Source organism: Spermophilus citellus (assembly GCF_964194105.1).
Source record: "Spermophilus citellus genome assembly, chromosome: 1".
NCBI classification, from domain to species: Eukaryota; Metazoa; Chordata; class Mammalia; order Rodentia; family Sciuridae; genus Spermophilus; species Spermophilus citellus.
This window is the reverse complement of record NC_138182.1, coordinates 149,711,695-149,731,189: the sequence shown is the minus strand read 5'-3', so window position 1 is coordinate 149,731,189 and position 19,495 is coordinate 149,711,695. Positions and strand designations below refer to the sequence as shown.

General features: G+C 46.2%; 2 protein-coding genes across 3 annotated transcripts; one reads left to right on the top strand and one right to left on the bottom strand.

The window, feature by feature from the left end:
- Positions 1-319: 319 nt before the first annotated feature.
- TRIM41 (tripartite motif containing 41) lies at positions 320-13,152 on the top strand. 2 transcript variants are annotated; one of them, XM_081307559.1, is made up of 6 exons: positions 323-1,899; positions 7,887-7,982; positions 9,943-10,173; positions 10,694-10,716; positions 10,915-11,042; positions 11,504-13,152. In XM_081307559.1, exons 1-6 carry the CDS (start codon positions 1,093-1,095, stop codon positions 12,103-12,105), a joined length of 1,887 nt encoding a protein of 628 aa, XP_081163685.1. In that variant the 5' UTR covers positions 323-1,092; the 3' UTR covers positions 12,106-13,152. The 2 variants fall into 2 exon arrangements, with proteins under 2 accessions (XP_081163686.1, XP_081163685.1); XM_081307560.1 differs by lacking the exon at positions 11,504-13,152 and having other exon boundaries at positions 320-1,899; positions 10,810-10,945.
- Positions 13,153-14,342: 1,190 nt separating this feature from the next.
- On the bottom strand, positions 14,343-19,117 carry RACK1 (receptor for activated C kinase 1). The gene is made up of 8 exons (XM_081305267.1): positions 18,893-19,117; positions 17,838-18,009; positions 17,159-17,306; positions 16,842-16,937; positions 16,111-16,221; positions 15,423-15,563; positions 14,974-15,084; positions 14,343-14,459 (listed from the first exon to the last, which is right to left on the bottom strand). Exons 1-8 carry the CDS (start codon positions 18,999-19,001, stop codon positions 14,394-14,396), a joined length of 954 nt encoding a protein of 317 aa, XP_081161393.1. The 5' UTR covers positions 19,002-19,117; the 3' UTR covers positions 14,343-14,393.
- Positions 19,118-19,495: the final 378 nt, after the last annotated feature.

The following is a 19,495-nucleotide window of genomic DNA, read 5'->3' as shown; positions in this document are numbered from 1 at the left end:
GTAGTATACTCTGCACTTTGTAACTTGGTTTTTGTAAATTTAATAATATATTCTGAAGAGGATTTTTTTTTTTTCACGGCTAAAGAGCGTTCTACTGTACGGATGTAATGATTTGTCACTCTTCCTTAGTAGGGAAGTTCACCCAAACATTGTGACTGTGACCGGTGGTCAGTTTTTAAAATGGGCGTGGAAATGCCAACATTAGTAAGGGAAAGGTGGTGTGTCTGGCTCCACTCCCACAGTACTTCTTCAGGCTCCACCTCCCGATCCGACTAGGAAGGACCCTCTAGAGTGTCAAACAACAAAGTCTTCTGCCTAGAAGGGCCGGAAGTACTTCGGGGCGTTCACTGGAGTCGGCCCCTCTCTTTCCGCCGTCGGCTGTGGGAGTCCTTGCTGCAGTCGTCCTTGCTCGGTCGGTAGGATGGCGCCTGGCCTATGCGGTCATAGCACCGAGAGCAGACAGCTGCCAAACGCTCCCACTGTCCCCCGTAGTTTCTCTCCAGTGGCGGGGGATGGAGGTGGGCAGTCCTTCTGTTCTGTCCGCGTTCCCCGCTTCCCTGCATCACAGAGACGAGGGCCTCCACCGTCCTAGCTTCCCGCCCTGTTCCCTAGTGTCTGCTAGAGCGTCTCCTCGCCGTTTCCTGTTGCCTTGGGGCCCCGGGTGGGGGAGGGGAAGGGGGCGTAGCACGATCGGGGAGGGAACTCGAGAGCTTGGGTTGTGCGCAGACGCCGGAAGTGTCAGTAGGGAGGCCGGAAGTGAGGGGGCGGGGTCAGGAAGTGAGGAGGGGCGGGGGTTTATGAGGAGGCCGGGGGAGCGTTGGGGCAGATTTGCACTCAGGGCCACCTGAGGGACTTGTCGGTGGTTCTCAGCTCTGTCCCCTCCACTCGTAGAGACACGGTTGTCGTCTGGGAGTAGGGAACTCTTTGGAGGGGTGGGTTGTAGGGAGGACATTTCTCTGGCAGCACTTGAGGCAAGGTGTGAAGGGGCAGGACTGGGGGTGGGGCCGGGTCGCCAGGGCGTCTGAGAGGGAAGACCCCCCGCCCCCCCCGACCCCCCCACCGCACATCTACACTGGCTGACTGGACACTAAGATGGCTGCCGTTGCCATGACACCCAACCCTGTGCAGACCCTTCAGGAGGAGGCGGTGTGCGCCATCTGCCTCGATTACTTCACGGACCCGGTGTCCATCGGCTGCGGGCACAACTTCTGCCGAGTGTGTGTAACCCAGTTGTGGGGTGGGGAGGATGAGGAGGACAGGGATGAGTTGGACCGGGAGGAGGAGGAGGAGGACGGAGAGGAGGAGGAAGTGGAGGCTGTGGGGGCCGGCGGCGGGTGGGACACCCCCATGCGGGAAGAAGATTATGAGGGCGAAATGGAGGAGGAGGTCGAGGAGGAAGAGGAGGGTGTGTTCTGGACCAGTGGCATGGGTGGGTCCAACTGGGACAACATGGACTACGTGTGGGAGGAGGAGGACGAGGAGGAAGACCTGCACTACTATTTGGGGGACATGGAGGACCTGAGGGGGGAGGACGAGGATGAGGAGGAGGAAGTGCTGGAGGAGGACGAGGAAGAGGAGCTAGACCCCGTCACCCCACTGCCCCCACCTCCAGCCCCTCGGAGGTGCTTCACCTGTCCCCAGTGCCGAAAGAGCTTTCCTCGGCGGAGCTTCCGCCCCAACCTGCAGCTGGCCAACATGGTTCAGGTGATTCGGCAAATGCACCCAACCCCTGGTCGAGGGAGCCGTGTGAATGAGCAGGGCATCTGTCCCAAACACCAAGAAGCTCTGAAGCTGTTCTGTGAGGTGGATGAAGAAGCTATCTGTGTGGTGTGCCGAGAATCCAGGAGCCACAAACAGCACAGTGTGGTGCCATTGGAGGAGGTGGTACAGGAATACAAGGTGAGACAAGTAAAAAGTGCAGATAGAGTTTAGTGGGGTTAGAGAACTATTAAGGGGAACTGGGAAAAGGAAACATCTGTACTTCTCAGAGTACCTCATGTTCTGGCGAACTGATTTTCCTTCTCCAAGCATTGGCACCAGGGTGGGTTTGAATGAGAAGAATCCTGTACACAAAGCAGATACAATGAAGCAGACCTGGGAAGTAAATAGGGCAAAGTGAGTGATGTCAGATCAGTGGGCTTTGTCTTCTGGGAAGCAGGACACTGCTTTTCACACCTCCATTGTTGCTAAGTGTAGGGGTGCAAGTGACAGGTCTCCAAGGCTGTACTAGCACTCTCATTTTCTTTTGGGTTAATCTTAAGTCCGTTCTTGACTAAGTCCCTTGGGGTAGAAAGAAATGGGGATTTCAAAGAACAAGAAAGGACTTTGAATGAAACAGGAATATAGAAATGCTAGTATCATATCCAAATGTACTGCACTTGCCTCCTAATGGGTTCCATACCACCCTGTGGTATGGCTTGGTTCCCACCTCAAGGTCTTTGGTCTACTCTGTACAGGTCTGTTGTACTGACTGGAAAAGAGAGTGGCTTTTAAGGCAGAAGACCTAGTTCTGCCTTACTATCAAATCTTGCTCAAGTATCTGAGTATCTTTGAACTTTAATTTCTCCAGAATTGATAGTTAATATTTACTGGGCACTTATTATGTAAATTGGGCACTTTTCATGGGTTATCATTTAAAATTTAAAACCATTCTATAAGTTGATATATTTTCCAGTTTCATTTTACAATATGGGGAACAGTCAGAAAGGTGTAAATACTGTACCATGGGCCACGAAGCTTTAGTAAATTGTGGACTTGGTTATGGCTGTCCCTCTCCCTGGGGTATACCTGTAACAGTGTCACCACCATTTGTATGTTTGTTTTTAGTTTGACTTTTCTGTCATGTGAACTTTCTTCTTGTAGTCTGATTTTAGTTTGATTAAGGTCTTGCTCCCTACCTCCAATTTAATTTTTAGGTTAAAAAAAAAAAAGATTTTTCTGAGAGATAGCCAGCACAAATAACATTACTTTTTTCTTTTCTTTTTTTTGGCTCTGAGGTTGAACCAAGGGCTGCTTTACCATTGAGCTATATCCCTAGCCCTTTTTATTTTTTGAAACAGGATTCTTGCTAACTTGCTTAGGACTCTAGCAAGTTGCTGAGGCTGACTTCAAACTTATGATCCTCCTGTCTCAGCCTTCCAAGTTGTTGGATTATAGGCATACAATACTGTGCCAGGCCAAATAGCATTACTTTGTAATGGTCTGGGTGGATTTGAAGCAGTGAGATCAGAAGGAAGGCAGGGTAGCTTCTGTGTAGTCTGCACAGAAATTTTTTTGTTTGTTTTATGACTGTTTTACCCCTTCTCCTGATTTCTTCAGTAACTTTATTTAGGGGTTATTATCCTCACTTTTAGAGTAGTAACTCAGAGTGGTACAGCTAAGATAAACCTGAAAAAAAAAAAAAAAGACAAACCTACATTGCCTCATCTCCAGGAACCATAAATAACACAGCATGCTGCCATTGAAGGAGGACCTCATCTCCTTGCACACAATGATTGTCAAACCTGCCTGATTATTAGAGTTACTGGAGGAAGTTTTCAAAAGTACAGTGGGCAAGGCATGGTGGTCCATGATCATAATCCCAGGCACAAGGATTGCAGGGTGGAGGTTACTCTTGGTAATTTAGTGAGATCCTGTCTAAAAATAAAAACTAAGTATATAACTCTGTGATAGAGGGCAACTTGATTTAATTTCTAGTAATTCAATAATAATAGTAATAATAATAATGATAATAATAATTAATAAAGTAGCTTCTACCACTAGAGATTCTGAATCAGGTAGGGTACAGTGGTACACACTTGTAATCCCAGGAGACTGAGGCAGAAGGATTGCAAGTTTGAGGCCAACCTTAGCAACTTATTGAGGTCTTAAGCAACTTGGAACCCTGTCTTAGAATAAAAAATAAAAAGTTAGGGGGCTGGGGATGTGGCTCAAGAGGTAGCGCGCTCGCCTGGCATGCGTGCGACCCGGGTTCGATCCTCAGCACCACATACCAACAAAGATGTTGTGTCCGCCGAGAACTAAAAAATAAATATTAAAAATTCTCTCTCTCTCTCTCCTCTCTCACTCTCTCTTTAAAAAAATAAATAAATAAAAAGTTAGGGTTATAGCTCAGTGGTAAATCATCCCTGGGTTCAATCCGCAGTATCAAAAAACAAGACAGAGACTCTGAATTAATAAGGAGAATAGCTTTAGAAAGCTCAGCCTAGCGGGGAATTGCTGCCCCTTAAGCCCAGTCTTTTTTTTTTTTTTCCCTCCTTTTTTGGTACTAGGGATTGAACTCATGGGCACTTAACCTCTGAGCCACATCCCCGGTCCTATTTTATATTTTATTTAGAGACACGATCTCACTGAGTTGCTTAGCGCCTCACCATTGCTGAGGCTGGCTTTGAACTTTTTTTTTATTTTTTATTTTTTTATTTTTTAGTTATCAGTGGACACAACATCTTTGTTTGTATGTGGTGCTGAGGATCGAACCCGGGCCGCATGCATGCCAGGCCAGCGTGCAACCACTTGAGTCACATCCCCAGCCCTGGCTTTGAACTTTGGGTCCTCTTGTCTCAGCCTCCCATTCCACTGGGATTACCGGCATGTATCAATTTATTTTTTATGTGGTGCTGAGGATCGAACACCAGTGCCTCACACATTCGAGGCAAGTGCTCTACCACTGAGCTATAGTCCTAGCCTAGCCCTTTTTATGTTTAACCTCAGCCTTTCAAGTAGCTGGGATTATAGTCATGTACCACCATACTCACGCCTGTCCTTCTCTTTTATATCCTCTCAGCTCCTAATTAGGTGAACCCATAATACAATGTGTGGTCACTTTGTTAATTTATATTAACCACAGCTGTTGAATGTCTGCTACTGCCAAAAATTCTTTTACTAGGTTCTGAAGTGGATGAGGAGTTGAAAGAAATCATAATCCTTTTCCTTGATCGGTTTACCAGGCCCAACAGTTTTGGAAGCCAGATAAACACATTTAATATGACATTGACTAATCAGCAAATGTAGATACATGCTTTATTATGTAAATCTAATTCAAGTGATTCCTTTTCTGATTTAGAGACTTTTTTTTAATAGATGGGTAGTTTATTCTTATATGTACATGTGCATTAACTCAGCACACTGTTGTTTTGTAGAAATATTTATTGAACGGATAGTAGTAACAAATGATGCATAAGTAAAGCCCCTAAAAGCTGAAATGTCCTTGAAATTTTCTCTTAAATAGTACTCTATTTGGGTTTGTGCTTAAGAATTTTTTTTGTCAGTGATTTAGGAAAAATATTGAAAAATATTGGAGGGAGCAAGGCAAAAATAGAAGACGTTAAAAAAAAAAAAAAAGGAAGGAGTAAATAGGTTGGACTTACCCATTGTGGTATCTCTAACAGCCCTTTAAAGATAGACTCAGAGCCAGGCATAATGGTGCATATGAATTCCAAATTAATGGAGTAGAAATACTGATTGTACAGTGGAGAAATATAAAATAATATTAAGCTGGATGTGGTCATGTCTGTAATTTCAGCTACTGGGAGGCTGAGGCAGAAGGATCAAAAATTAGAGGCCAGCTTTGGTAATTTAAACACTGTCTCAAAATAGGAAAACGGTGGGGGACATAGCTCAGTATGTAGAATGTTCCTGGGTTTAATCCCCATTATGGATGTGTGTGTCGGTAGTGGTAATATCAAAATGCAAAATTTTGTGTGGCTTTTACTATTTTCATGTTATAGAACGACTGCCATTTTATTGTTACTGTAATTTTTTCTTCACTTGTGCAACAACTGCCTTTTGTAATCTGGGTCAATAACCCTTTTAGTGCAAGGGTCATTACTAGGATATTACTGGCAGCTGACAACTTAGATAGCAAATACTAGATAGCATTTGCAGGTCTTTGCCACATGCCAGATACTGTGCTAAGTATACTTGCCGCAGTCTGTCTGGGCACAAAATAACCGAGCCGCCACACAAGCCTTGTAGATTCCAACAGCAACTCTTTATTCCTGAACTCTCACAGCACTCTACATGCACGTTCTGGGAAAATACACTCCCTCCACCGTGTTCTGCGTACCAATTCTCTCAGAACCCCGTGAGAACTCAACCGGAACTCAAGGAGCGGGCACCTGAGGCAGCAGGATATGCCCTAATCCCAGCAGGATCCGCCCTAAACCTGGAGCCACCCTATTCCAGCAGGATCCACCCTAAACCCGGAGCCACCCTAATCCCAGCAGGATCACCTTTCAACCCAATGCCATGCGTCATTCCTACTTGGCTATGGCTCTCAGCATCACTATTCATGGGGTAGATTCTATCCCCGTTTTTAAGCTGAGGAAACTGGAATTGTGGCTTGCCTCAGATCACCCAAGTGCATTCAGGTCCTGGTTAGTGTCTAGGCTTAAGGTTTTCTATCCAGTATTTTCCCCTACGGAAAAGGAGGGAGCAAGGCAGAAATAGAAGACATTAAAAAAAAAAAAAAAGTAAAGAGCTAATAGATTGGACTTACCCATTCTGGTGTCTCTAACAGCCCTTTAAATATAGACTCAGAGCCAGGCATGGTGGTGCACACCTGTAATCCCAGCTACTGAGGAGGCTGATGCAGGAGACCAGGTTGTGAGAACCTGTCTCAAGAAAAGAGGTGGGAGGGGACCTCTTTAGCTCAGTGATAGAGTACCCCTGGGTTCAATCCCCAATATGGAAGAGATGGGGCAGGAGAAGGAAAATACTCACTTATAAACTGTTAGACCACAAAAGTTAATGTGCCTAATTGCTGTGAAAGTTAATAACTTTAGGGAAGAAGGGATTTTTGCTTTCCATTTAGCAAGTAATTGACTGTTAGAGAAAACATAAGCACAGAAATTAAGTGGGGAGGGGACCATGCAATATCTGGTGGAGAGGCACACTTGTGGGAAGTAATATAAAGGTTTTACTCCAGATCCTTTGGGATCACAGAGGAGATTGAGGGCAGGAAGAATCAGGTTAGGGAGCTGGGTTTTAAAGTAAGAATGCCTTAGGCTAGGTGGGGAAGGATAATCCCAGGCAGGGGGAACAGCAAGAAATTATACTCAGCCTGGGGTTGGGAGGCTGAAGTAGGAGGCTTGTGAGTTCAAAGCCAGCCTCAGCAACTTATCAAGGCCCTAAGCAACTTAGGAGACCCTGTCTCAAAATAAAAAGGGCTGGGAATGTAGCTCAGTAGTTAAGTACTTCTGGGTCAATCCCTTGTACCAAAAAAAAAAAAAAAAAAAAAAGAAAGAAAGAAAATAGGAAAAGACAAGTACTTTTATGTGACTAAATGAAAGACTATAGAAAGGATGAAGTGAGGATAGCAATGTAGGGTCAGATCACTGGAAATGGTGGGAGATCACCAAAAGATTCTTTTTTTTTTTTTTTTTTTTTTTAGAGAGAGTGAGAGAGGGGAGAGAGAGAGAGAGAATTTTTAATATTTATTTTTTAGTTCTCGGCGGACACAACATCTTTGTTGGTATGTGGTGCTGAGGATCGAACCCGGGCCGCACGCATGCCAGTCGAGTGCGCTACCGCTTGAGCCACATCCCCAGCCCCCCACCAAAAGATTCTTAACATGGGTATAAAATCATCAGAAAAGTATTAAAAGATGAAGAACATTTATAAGGTGGAAAGGACCAAAATCAGGAATACTCATGCAAAGACTTCCATGTGGTAGAGGCTCAAGGCTTGTCCACCCCAACTATTGGTTTTGAACCTCTGTAATCATAGAACCTCATCTTTAGAAAATGTACATGAGTTCAGGGGAGGATTGGAGACTTTATCATCATGTGAGGGAAGACAGGAGGAAGGATTTACTTGAACCTGAGGTGGGGATATCAGGCTCTGAAGTACAACCCCCACCTTTAACCTTCTCTTTCCCATTCCCTCAGACCAAACTGCAGGGGCATGTGGAACCCCTTAGGAAGCACCTGGAGGCTGTGCAGAAGATGAAGGCCAAGGAGGAGAGGCGGGTGACAGAGCTGAAGGTGTGTATATGTCCTTGAGTAGGCTGACTGGTTCTATGGTCAGGGCAAGGAAGATAAGCCTGCTTATGCTCACAGGTGATAACGAGATCCCCTGAACATAGGACAGCCAAATATGGGAGAGGTGTAAATATTTTCCCAGGGATGTAAGGTGATCGGGGGTTGGGGGCACGAGGTGCTGTGAGGAGACACGTTCCTTTCTTGATTCTAAAATGGAGTGAAAACTAATGCCTGGCTTGGTAAGGCTGGGCACCTGGCTCAAGGCTACAGAGCAAAGCTTTCTACCAAGAAACCTAACTCAGCACTGGATGGCATAGAGGGCAAAAGGGGGAAAAGCCCGCACAGCAGCTATGAGAGAAGTCTCAGTCCTAGCATAGATGTAGATAGTAGACAGAGCATCCCTGATGGTGAGAGGGATGTGGTCCTGGGAGGCTTGTCTCGGAAGAAGACCAAGGTATGTAAGGGAAGGGAGGAATTACTGAATATTAGCATTGCAGAACTGATATATCTCCTTGTCCAGTGTTTCTTGCCCTTTTTCATCATTGCTCACCCTTCCCCAAAGAGTCTTTTTTGATATTTTCCACTTACTTGCTACTTCCTGACCCTCTGCCTGTTTTTATGAGGGCAGCAAGTCCTGTTGGAATGGACTAGCACTGTGAGATTCAAAAACCAAGCTAGGACATCTTCTGTCCCTCTTCCCTTCCCTCCTAGTATGTAACTTCCCCAACCAGAGTGTGGGCCTTGTCACTTCCCAGAACCGTACTCATCGCTGCCTATACTTTAGAGATTCTGCTGCTGGCAAATACAGAATCTGAGTCTGGGAGTTAAAGATCCACCTTGCCTCTGTCCATATTGATAACTTTGGGGATCTCTGGGATGGGGGGCCAGGACCTGAGTATCTTTGAAGCAGAAGGTAAAACTGATGGCTGCTTCCCTCACCCAGTTGGCTTGCTGGTATCCCCTCCCTACTCTAGCCAGTTATTTTTACCCAGAGAATGTCTCCCACTGATTGATAGTCATGGGTGAAAAGTATGCCTATCACCCAGGATGGTCCCAGTACAGGCAAATGGGGTAGGACTAAGCAGGGTTTTTTTTGTTGTTGTTGTTGTAGGATATTAAGTACAGTTGGCCCTTTGTATCTGTGCATTCCATATCCAACGTTGAATTGAAAATATGTGGAAAAAGGAAAAAATATTTGGGAAAAAATTACATCTATACTGAACATGCATGATATTTTTCCTTTGTCATTTTTCCCTAAACAATATAGTAGAACAATTATTTGCATAGCATTTATATTAGGTAATATAAATAATCTAGAGATGTTTAAAGGATATGAGAGTGTATGTTTAGGTTATATGCAAATACTATTTTATGTAAGGGCCCTTGAAACTTGGGGAATCCTAGAACCAATTCCACTTGAATACCTTGGGACAACTGTACCTTCTAATATCATTGATTTTGCTTCTTGGCCCATGAAGTGCAAAATACTAACCAATCTTTACTGAAGAAGCTTGCTGATTATTGATCTAGAGCACTTAGGTAACTTTTCTAAGGTCACTGAATAGCAACATAGTGAGGACCCTAAGTTAATGTCTTGATTCCTGAATTTTCTTACTTAAACAGCATTTCCAATACTGTATATGCCATGGAAAGATAACAGTGATATTTATGGAGATGGTGCTGATTAGATTTGGAAGGGAGAAAAAGCTTCTCAGAATATGTAAGCTTAGACTGAAGGGCAAGTCAAGTTAGGTAGACAAGGTAGAGAGAAGCCTTCCAGGCAGTGCCATTGGGACCAGTTGCCAGGGAAGTATGTGTAGGAAGGAGAAGGAACTGTGATTCTTCTTGGATTTGAGGAATGTAGGGCTCCTTTGCCTTGGATTGAGAGACAGCAGTTGGAAAACAGGAGATTTACCTTCCTATACATTCAGTGATATCACCCATCCCCTTTGCATCATTCCAGAGCCAGATGAAGGCAGAGCTGGCTGCTGTGGCTTCAGAGTTTGGGCGGCTCACACGGTTTCTGGCTGAAGAGCAGGCAGGGCTGGAGCGGCGCCTCCGAGAGATGCATGAAGCTCAGTTGGAACGTGCCGGAACAGTGGCCAGCCGCCTTGCGGAACAGGCTGCCCAGCTGAGCCGCCTGCTGGCTGAGGCCCAGGAACGGAGTCAGCAGGGGGGCCTGCGACTACTACAGGTGAGCACTATGCTCCTTTCTACCCTGCTTGTCATCTCCCCAGCTCCCTATTTGCCCTGTTAGGCTGTGTTCACCATTACCTCTGCCCAGAGCTACCTCTTCTCTCCGGAAGAACTCACAACAGTTTTTAACCTGAACACCAAAAATGGTTTTTGAGGCTGGAGACAATGTTGAATGTGGTGTGTGTAACAGTTCTACCCAATGAAAAGAAGGAAGAATTAGATCTAGAAGGAGGATGAGTGAGAGTTGAGGAATGAATTTTTTTAAAAGGTGACCAAATCATATTATGAAATTCTGTTACTGGGCTTTCAGCTGGATGAGATGTTAGATATAGTCAGACATAGGGATGTATGATGACACATGCATGTTTATTAAGGGCCTTGAGGTCCTGCTTCTCCCTTCCTGTTCAAGTGCAGACCTTTCTCTGGCTGGAGATTGGGAGAAAGCAATGGTCTCTGTGCAGCTGACATTCTCTTTGTCTCTTTCTCCCTCTCCCTCTTTTTGTTTCTGTTATTCCCAGGACATCAAGGAGACTTTCAATAGGTGTGTTCCCATTTTACCCTTTGTGACCCAGTGATATCTGGTTCCCCATCCCTGCCTCTCTTGGGTATCCCTCTCCTCTCCTTCCTTCCCCAGGACCTGAGTTTCTGCCTCCTGGACCCTCCTCTCCTTCCCCTCAGCTTCTACTCTTCCCTCCGGGAATATCATGGTCCCACCCCCTGCCCGGTCCCCTTCCTCCAGGTGTGAAGAGGTACAGCTGCAGCCCCCAGAGATCTGGTCCCCTGACCCGTGCCAACCCCATAGCCATGACTTCCTGACAGATGCCATCGTGAGGAAAATGAGCCGGATGTTCTGTCAGGCTGCGAGAGGTAGGGAGGTCACCTGTATGACCTTCCTTTGCCTTTCCCTTCAAAGACCTGAGATTGGGTTCTGAGGGAAGTTGGGCCATGGGGGTAGTGCAGGGGGCTAAGGTGGCTCAGGCTATAGGTAGACCACACTGAAAATTCAAGCCTAGTAAATAGCTTCTGTCATAGCTCAGGTAGGTTGTGGGGGGGGGGGGTAGGGACAGGATGGATGAGGTGGCAAGAACAGTCAGGGGACTGGGGAATGGCTATCAGGTGTCCTGGGAACAAGATTGGAGAAAGGGGTGGAACTCATAGGAACCTGAGCCTGTCCTGTAAACTGGTATGGGGAGGAGCTGAGGAGAGCTAGATGGGGTCGATGGGGGTTGGGGGACAAGGAAGGTACAGCAGGAAAGACTGAACCTTTGGAGTTGGCTTCTGATGGGGAATAGTGTTCCAGCCCTGGCGTATTTGTCCTCCCTCCCAAGTGGACCTGACGCTGGATCCTGACACGGCTCACCCAGCCCTGATGCTGTCCCCTGACCGCCGGGGGGTCCGCCTGGCAGAACGGCGGCAAGAGGTTGCTGACCATCCCAAGCGCTTCTCGGCTGACTGCTGCGTACTGGGGGCCCAGGGCTTCCGCTCTGGCCGGCACTACTGGGAGGTAGAGGTGGGCGGGCGGCGGGGCTGGGCGGTGGGCGCTGCCCGTGAATCAACCCATCATAAAGAAAAGGTGGGCTCCGGGGGGTCCTCTGTGGGCAGCGGGGATGCCAGCTCCTCACGCCATCACCATCGCCGCCGCCGGCTCCATCTGCCCCAGCAGCCCCTGCTTCAGCGGGAAGTGTGGTGTGTGGGTACCAATGGCAAACGGTACCAGGCACAGAGCTCAACAGAGCAGACACTGCTGAGTCCAAGTGAGAAACCACGGCGCTTTGGCGTATACCTGGACTATGAGGCTGGGCGCTTGGGCTTCTACAATGCGGAGACTCTAGCCCACGTGCATACATTCTCAGCTGCCTTCCTGGGCGAGCGTGTCTTCCCTTTCTTTCGGGTGCTATCCAAGGGTACCCGCATCAAGCTTTGCCCTTGATCAGCCTACCACCCGCAGGGGCCCCTCTGGTCCGCACTGGGGGGGCGGGTGGTGGTGGATGATGGCCCGTAAGTTTGGGGGCTGAAAGGCTCCTCCCACGTTTGTTACTGCGTTGCTTCCTGCTCCCCCTTGACCCCAGGCCCCTGCTTCTCCCTCTAGGAGCCTAAAGAACCTTCCTGGCCTCCAGCTCGGCCTACTCTCACCTACTGTCTGTCCAACAGGTCTGCATGGGTCCCTGATAATGAGAACAGCTGCCTGCCTGCCTGGTCTTCCCTTCCTGTCTGCCTAGCCCAGTTCAGCCCAGCCCTGGGGTCTAACTTTTGAGTAGGGGATGAGAAGAGATTGTAATTTCATCCCTTAACCTTTTTCCCCACCCCTACTCTTAAACCTTGTCAGTTCTGAGGCTGGAGGGTTTGGGCAAGACTCATAACATCCCCATTCCAATTCCATCTTATGGTGCAATTTTTAGCTAAGGATTTGGAAGTTGTTTTGGGAAGGCAGGCTGGGCAAAAGGGTAGAGCTGGGTAAAGAAATGTCTACTCTCCTGGGGAAATAGGAGGGATTCTAAAACTTTCCTTCCATCCCCAATTTCTACCTCCATAGACCGGCCAGAATTTAGCTTCAGTGAGAGATCTGGGATGGTCAACATGATTGAAACTACATACCATTACATCACCCAATAAATTATTTTCTCCCTTTTCCAACACTGAATCTAGGAGCAAAGCTCACCCCACCCTACCCGTCTTTTCACTGCCAGGCTTCTTTAACCCTTTGTTCAGTGGAGTTGCTTTCCTCAGTTTCCAGCCTTTCCCCATGACTTTATTTCCTTCCACTTGGCAAAGTCTGATGGGGAGCCTGGGGACAGGGACAGGGGTTTGGATCCCTGGGAAGGAGAGCCTTGGGTATAATCTATTTTTCTAGTAACCCCTTGCCTTCTGTCACTTGTCAGCTTTTGTCCTCTGCTTTGATGGCTGAGGACAATTCATGTTCTTGGGGGGAATGGGAAGGTGGATTGTGTTGCAGAAATAAAAATGTTTATTTGCTTCTTTTGTGGAGTCCATCTCTTGAGTAGATATAAGTTGTAAAACTGGCTAAGTGCTTCTTTCCTGTTCCAGCAAAGATTGGGATAAAAATTTCCTATTCTAACGCCCCTATTTATTGGCACAGCATTCAAAATCTATATGTAAAGATCATTTGTTACCTTGTACTACCATACTGAGGGTCAATAGAATAAAGCTTCCCCTGGGAATCTCCACAAAATTCAAGTGACTATTTTTGTGGAAACTAATTCAAGGTTATATACGAGCACACCAAGTTAAGTTTGAGGTTAGAGGCATCCTAATCCAAGACTGGGGTTGTGGCTCAGTGGTAGGGCACTTGCCTAGCAGGCATGAGGCACGGATTTGATCCTCAGCACCATATGAATACACAGGTATTGTACCTACCTACAACTAAAAAATATACATATATTACCCCGCTACTTATTCAAGGCCAGTGTTAGCAATTTCAAGATCCTGTCTTAAAAAACTGGGCATGCAGCTCAGTGGTATAATGTCTCTGGGTTTAAAGACTTTCTGATGCTGCCTAGTTAAAAAAAAAAATTGTAGGCACAGTGGCATATGCCTATAATCCCAGTGGCTGGGGAGGCTGTAATAGGAGGATCGTGGGTTCAAAGCCAGCCTAAGCAACAGTGAGGCACTAAGAAAACGTGTATGTCTCTAAATAAAATAAATACAAAAATACAGTTGGGGAATGTGGCTCAGTGGTTGAGTGCCTCTGAGTTCAATCCCCAGCACAACCCATTCCTCCAATTTAACCAAGGACCCAAACTAATGGAGATACGATAATCTGAGGTTTCAAAGTTTCTTGAATATATCTTTGGAGGAAATGAGAGAAAACGTAAGGAAACTTGGTATTCCTAAATCAACTGCAACCGTTTTGAAATAATCTGTTCCTTTCAACTCACAAAGTTTCTCTAGGCCTAAGGTAAGCCTTATTGGGGGAATATTTGGGAAGCTACCCTATGTACTATCCCATATGTTACATCTAATGCCAACCCAATACGAGAGGGAACTTAAAAACTGACATACCTCTTTCCCATAGTTACGTTTACTTGGTTCAAAAGTTTCATGATTCTGCTTCCAGTTTTACATTACTATTAACTAAATCTATTTTAACCTGTAAGTAGCTTTTTTCACTTATTAGAGAAAAATACTTCCTAAAAGAACTGCAGTCAGTTGTAGAAAGCCAGTTTTTTTTTCTTTTTATTTATGAAGCTCATAAAATTTCTAGCGAGTGCCAATGGTCACCTGCCATACTCGTACAAGGTTGTCTGTGTAGCCAGCAAACAGGGTCTATAAGGGGAAAAAACAGACAGGTCAAGGTCTAGCCACAAACTACAGTCCCAAAGATAGCCTTTCCTTTAAGAAAGGCTGTGGTGTGGTAGAGTGCTTGTCTAGCATGTGCAAGGCCCTGGGTTTGATCCTCAGTACCACATTAAAACCCTCTTTCAATTACCATAGTGCAGGTGCCGATAATCCATTAAGTACTCCTAGAGCAAAAAACAGCCAGGTGTATAATCCTAGTAACTGGGGAGGCTGAAGCAGGAGAAGCCTCTTTGGACAGAAGCTAATGTACACCTTTTAAGTCCTGAGTAACGAGGCACTGAACTGGTAGTGCACCCACTGCAATGCAATATGGACTTTACGTCCAAGGTACTGTTCCAGGAGTGACTGTCCCCAGATGGGGTTGGATCACACCCATCTGTTGCCCTTTTTTGGATAGAATGTTCCATGGAATAGTGCCCCCAGAAATAAAAACAGTCTCAGAATGTGCTCCCTCTTCAAAAGCCAGGACAGACCCACTTACCTGGCCATCAGCGGACCAGGCCAGAGAGGTGCACTGGGGTGGCTCTGCCTTGCTGCTGGTACTGATAACTTCTTGCTTCAGTTCATCTACAATGATCTTGCCCTCCAAGTCCTGGGGAACACGTCAAAACCAGAGCATAGAGAACACTTATACCACTGCATTTTTTTTAAATCCATGAGATTTTGTTTTGCTAATACTATCTAGTGGGTAAATACAAGGGATAACATGATAAAATGCTCAGAACAGCCCTCCCCCAATATCTCGACTACAACAGCAATTATGCTAAAGTTGAGAAAGCTGGTACACATGGTCATCCCTTTTGGTAGGCAACAAATGTCTTCCTGCTGTCAGAAAATGGCACACAGTAAATCACAGCATTGCTGGGGAGGAAGCGAGGAGGTGGAGACAGTGCATCCAAGAACTCAGTATGTAATGTAGCCCATACTCACCCAGATCTTAATGCTGGGGCCTGTAGCAGCACAGAGCCAGTAACGGTTCGGACTGAAGCACAGGGCATTGATGATGTCCCCACCATCTAGTGTATAAAGGTGCTTGCCTTCGTTGAGATCCCACAGCATGGCTTGGCCATCCTGGGCAGACATGAAAGATGAGTTAGGGCAATGTGACCTCTTCCAGATGTCAGCCCCTTTCATCTCAAGATTTTGTCAGACTCAATTCCCCTAGGACCCTGACTTCCTGAAAGCTCAAATACCATTATTACTATTATTGTCACCAGGGACTTAACCCAGGAGTATGCTTAACCACATCCCCAGTCCTTTTGAGACAGGATCTCACTAAGTTGCTGAGGATGGCTTTGAAGTTGAGATCCTCCTGCCTCAGCCTCCTGAAGTGCTGGGATTACAAGGTGTGTGCCACTGTGCCTGGCAAAATTTCATTATTTCTTTAAATCTTTCCTTTATTGAATAGCACCTCACCAACTGTATCAAGAGCCTCTGACAACTTAATCTCATGTACTGCTTTGAGGAGACAAACAGTATATTTCTGGAAAATATTGTCCTCAGGAACATATATTGAAAAACCTAGCTAATCTTTCAGCTGTCAATTTATGTCAAAGACAAAGTGTTCTTTCTGAGACACCTTTCCTCAACGAATAGAAGATGCCTAGTCCCAAAATACCTTGCCTCCAGAAGCACAGAGGGATCCATCTGGAGAGACAGTCACAGTATTCAGATAGCCGGTGTGGCCAATGTGGTTCGTCTTCAGCTTGCAATTAGCCAAATTCCACACCTACAAAGACAAGGGCTCATGGATGAACAATCTAGTTCGAGATTGGGCAGGGTAAGGAGACATTATTTAAAAGCATTCCTTGGCATAACAGCCATTTATCATTCTACCAGTAATAAAAATGAAAATGCAAACCAACACAAACTTGTCTCAGTCACTTAACTCATTAAGTTCCAAATTTTCAATTCTGCAAATATTTCACAAAGTGACACAAGTGCATTAAAATAGTTTGGAAACCATAATCTGAGTTTATACATTACTTACGTATGAGTATTATTTATTAATAATTATTTTTTAATGTGATGCTGAGGACCGAACCCAGTGCCTCACACGTGCCAGGCAAGCACTCTACCACTGAGCCACACAACCCCATCTATTAGGACTATGGGACAAAGTGAATTAAGATCAACTGAGACCAAAACAGGTGGCAAATGCTGTGAGATAATTAGCTACTTCAGATTGAATGTCAAAAATTAATGTTCTGTACTGAAAAAATATCAAGAAGAGCAAAAAGTCAACTGAGATAATCTATAAAAATGTTCAAAGTTAAAGCCTATGACTATGTGGGAGGCAAAGCATACATTTTGGCCTGTAAAGGTCCTGCACCCTGTTTGGAAGCTCACCTTGACCAGCTTATCCCAGCCACAGGAGACAATAATAGGGTTGCTGCTGTTGGGTGAGAAGCGGACACAAGACACCCACTCCGAGTGACTCTCATCCTACAGAGGAAGGAAAGAAATAAGGGGAAACAGTCCTGTCCCAAGAAATGCTATATACCACCCCTCATCAGTAGGATCAATGTTGGCAGCACTGCATTCACATCCCCAGAAACTGAACCTCTACAGACTCCAGACAGGAGTTAAAATCACCACAGAAAGAAAGGTTAAGAGTAAGGGTAGGAGTCTTGAACACGTGCTCTCTGATGTTGCCCTCACTTTACCTGGACAGTGTATTTGCAAACACCCAGAGTATTCCATAACTTTATGGTTTTGTCTCGGGATCCAGAGACAATCTGCCGGTTGTCAGAAGAAAAGGCCACACTCAGCACATCCTTAGTATGGCCTACAAATCGTCTTGTGGTGGTGCCCCTGGGAGGAAGAACTTGGTCACTCTCTAGACAGACTTTGCAAACTTTTTCCTTCCATAGCCAAATCTTTTTACTTGCCTTGTTCCTGACCCAGTGGTTATGTTATTCACTTAACCTAGATGTGGCTTGGATTACAGCAAGTTCTTGGCTGCATATATGCTAGAGAATCCACTCAGAATTGCAGGACATGTCCTCATTTCCTTGTGGGGATTGGGTGACAATGTCATCTGTCATCACCAGGATCCTCCATTATACCTGTCAAGTGCCTAACCACCTTTCAAACATATTTAAATGGTTGCCAACTCCAAACTAATGTACCCAGCAAAACTTTTCAATTAGATCAGTCCTCAGCAACTTCAAGTAGCTAACTCAATTAAATCAAGGAAGGAGGCCAAACAACTGCAACTATTTTCTGTAGGTATTTTAGCCTCATCCTTCCCAGATGGACCAATTTCCCTTGGGAAACCATATTCTGATGGCATCTATTCATTTCCGCCCATATTTTCCCCAAGGTCCCAGAGCAGCTACTTGCGTTGTCAGATCCCAGAGGCGCAGGGTTCCATCCCAGGAGCCTGAGAGGGCAAACTGGCCATCTGAGGAGATGACCACATCACTAACAAAGTGGGAGTGACCCCGCAGAGCACGCTGTGGGATACCATAGTTGGTCTCATCTCTGGTCAGCTTCCACATAATGATGGTCTTATCTAAAAGGAGGTAAAACAGGAGAAGAAAAATCCATGAGGACCCTACTCAGCCCACTTGCTAATGTATAACAAGGCGTCTCAGGGTTGTGGGTGGGTTAAAGAGAATAAAGTTGAGAACATTTATGTGGCCAGGGGAACTGTAGGCTATGAGAGCAGTTACTATCCTGGACTGAATGACCCACTATTGCAGATAGAGAGACAGGCAGTTTTAAAGCTAGATATGCCACAAGACCCTAACTCATGTGTCAGAGACTATGGATACTTTTTCCTGAGATTCATATAATAAAACATTTATTTTGCATCTTCTCTGAATGTGGAAAGACAGCAGCTTGGGTGTGGGATGAGTAACTGGGGACTTCCTGTGATTACTTAGGCGATTTTTCATTCTGTGGCAGCTAAGGTAAAGCACAAGACCTTTCTAAGCTCTATTAGGTACAAGAGTGAGAGAGGGCCGAAAGTGCAGGCTGGGAGATGTGGGTCACAAGGCCCCTCTGGGGTCTACCCAATTCCCACTGAACCCAGGGCCGGGCGGCAGCTCAGAAACAGCCTCTGTTTTTCAGCACATGGCATTCAGATGGCATGTTGGTGTCATCACCGCTCCGCCCAGCCAGGTGGTCCCTGGGAATATTTAACCACAACTGAGAAGTGGGCCAGAGATTTAAAAAGTCTTCAACCATTCCTGGCAATGACGGACTATGACTCGTGCTCATCTGTAAAATTGTTCGTCTCGGTTGAGGCCTAGGATCGGGTTTGTACTCACCAACTCACAGTCGGTGACAGATCTTGCTCGGCCTGCAAATTCGCGCGCCACCCGCCCAGTCCCACGACAAGCGCAACACCCCTACCCCCATCACCCAGTCTCGCCCAACACCTTAGCATGTACCTCGAGAGGCGGACAGTATCATGTCCGGGAACTGCGGAGTAGTAGCGATCTGGGTTACCCATCCGTTGTGGCCCTTGAGGGTACCACGAAGGGTCATCTGTTCAGTCATGGCAGCGGCGGGTGGAGATGTCGCCGCAGCGACGAGGATGGCACCGGATAGCTCAGAGAGACAAGCACTGCGGCCACCGCGCCGCAGCCCTGCAAAGGAAAAGAGAGCGCTTTCCCCCGCCGGAACCGGAAATACCCGCCCGGTCCAGCAAAATGGCGGCCCCCATGGTTCAGTTCTACTCAAGATGGCGACATCCAGTAGTAGGAAGAACGAGGCTCAATCATTCATCGTGGTGTCTTCCGCCACGCAATAGCGCTATACCAATAGTTCTGAAACAGACAACATCATTATCTATTAAAAAGCTTCTAAAACTATGATTAGAACGCTATATACAAGCAAAAAAGGGGAAGTGTACGGCTATTCCCATAAGGCTATCCTAGCTACTTCTCAGCTCCTACGTGGCGTAGCTCGAGCTCCGCCCCTTCCGCTTGGTTCCATTGAAGGCAAAGCTGAGGGAGTTTGAGTTTGCCATTGTAAACAGGGAGAGTGAAAAA

What these genes read in the sequence shown, in the direction of transcription:
- TRIM41 (XM_081307559.1), top strand. Translation starts at nt 1,093, where the DNA reads ATGGCTGCCGTTGCCATGACACCCAACCCTGTGCAGACCCTTCAGGAG. An exon ending in AGGTGGTACAGGAATACAAG is followed by an intron (nt 1,900 to 7,886) that starts GTGAGACAAGTA and finishes CCATTCCCTCAG; the next exon opens with ACCAAACTGCAGGGGCATGT. An exon ending in GGCGGGTGACAGAGCTGAAG is followed by an intron (nt 7,983 to 9,942) that starts GTGTGTATATGT and finishes GCATCATTCCAG; the next exon opens with AGCCAGATGAAGGCAGAGCT.
- RACK1 (XM_081305267.1), bottom strand. Translation starts at nt 19,001, where the DNA reads ATGACTGAACAGATGACCCTTCGTGGTACCCTCAAGGGCCACAACGGA. An exon ending in GATACTGTCCGCCTCTCGAG is followed by an intron (nt 18,010 to 18,892) that starts GTACATGCTAAG and finishes ACCTCCTTTTAG; the next exon opens with ATAAGACCATCATTATGTGG. An exon ending in GCTGGGATAAGCTGGTCAAG is followed by an intron (nt 16,222 to 16,841) that starts GTGAGCTTCCAA and finishes TTGTCTTTGTAG; the next exon opens with GTGTGGAATTTGGCTAATTG.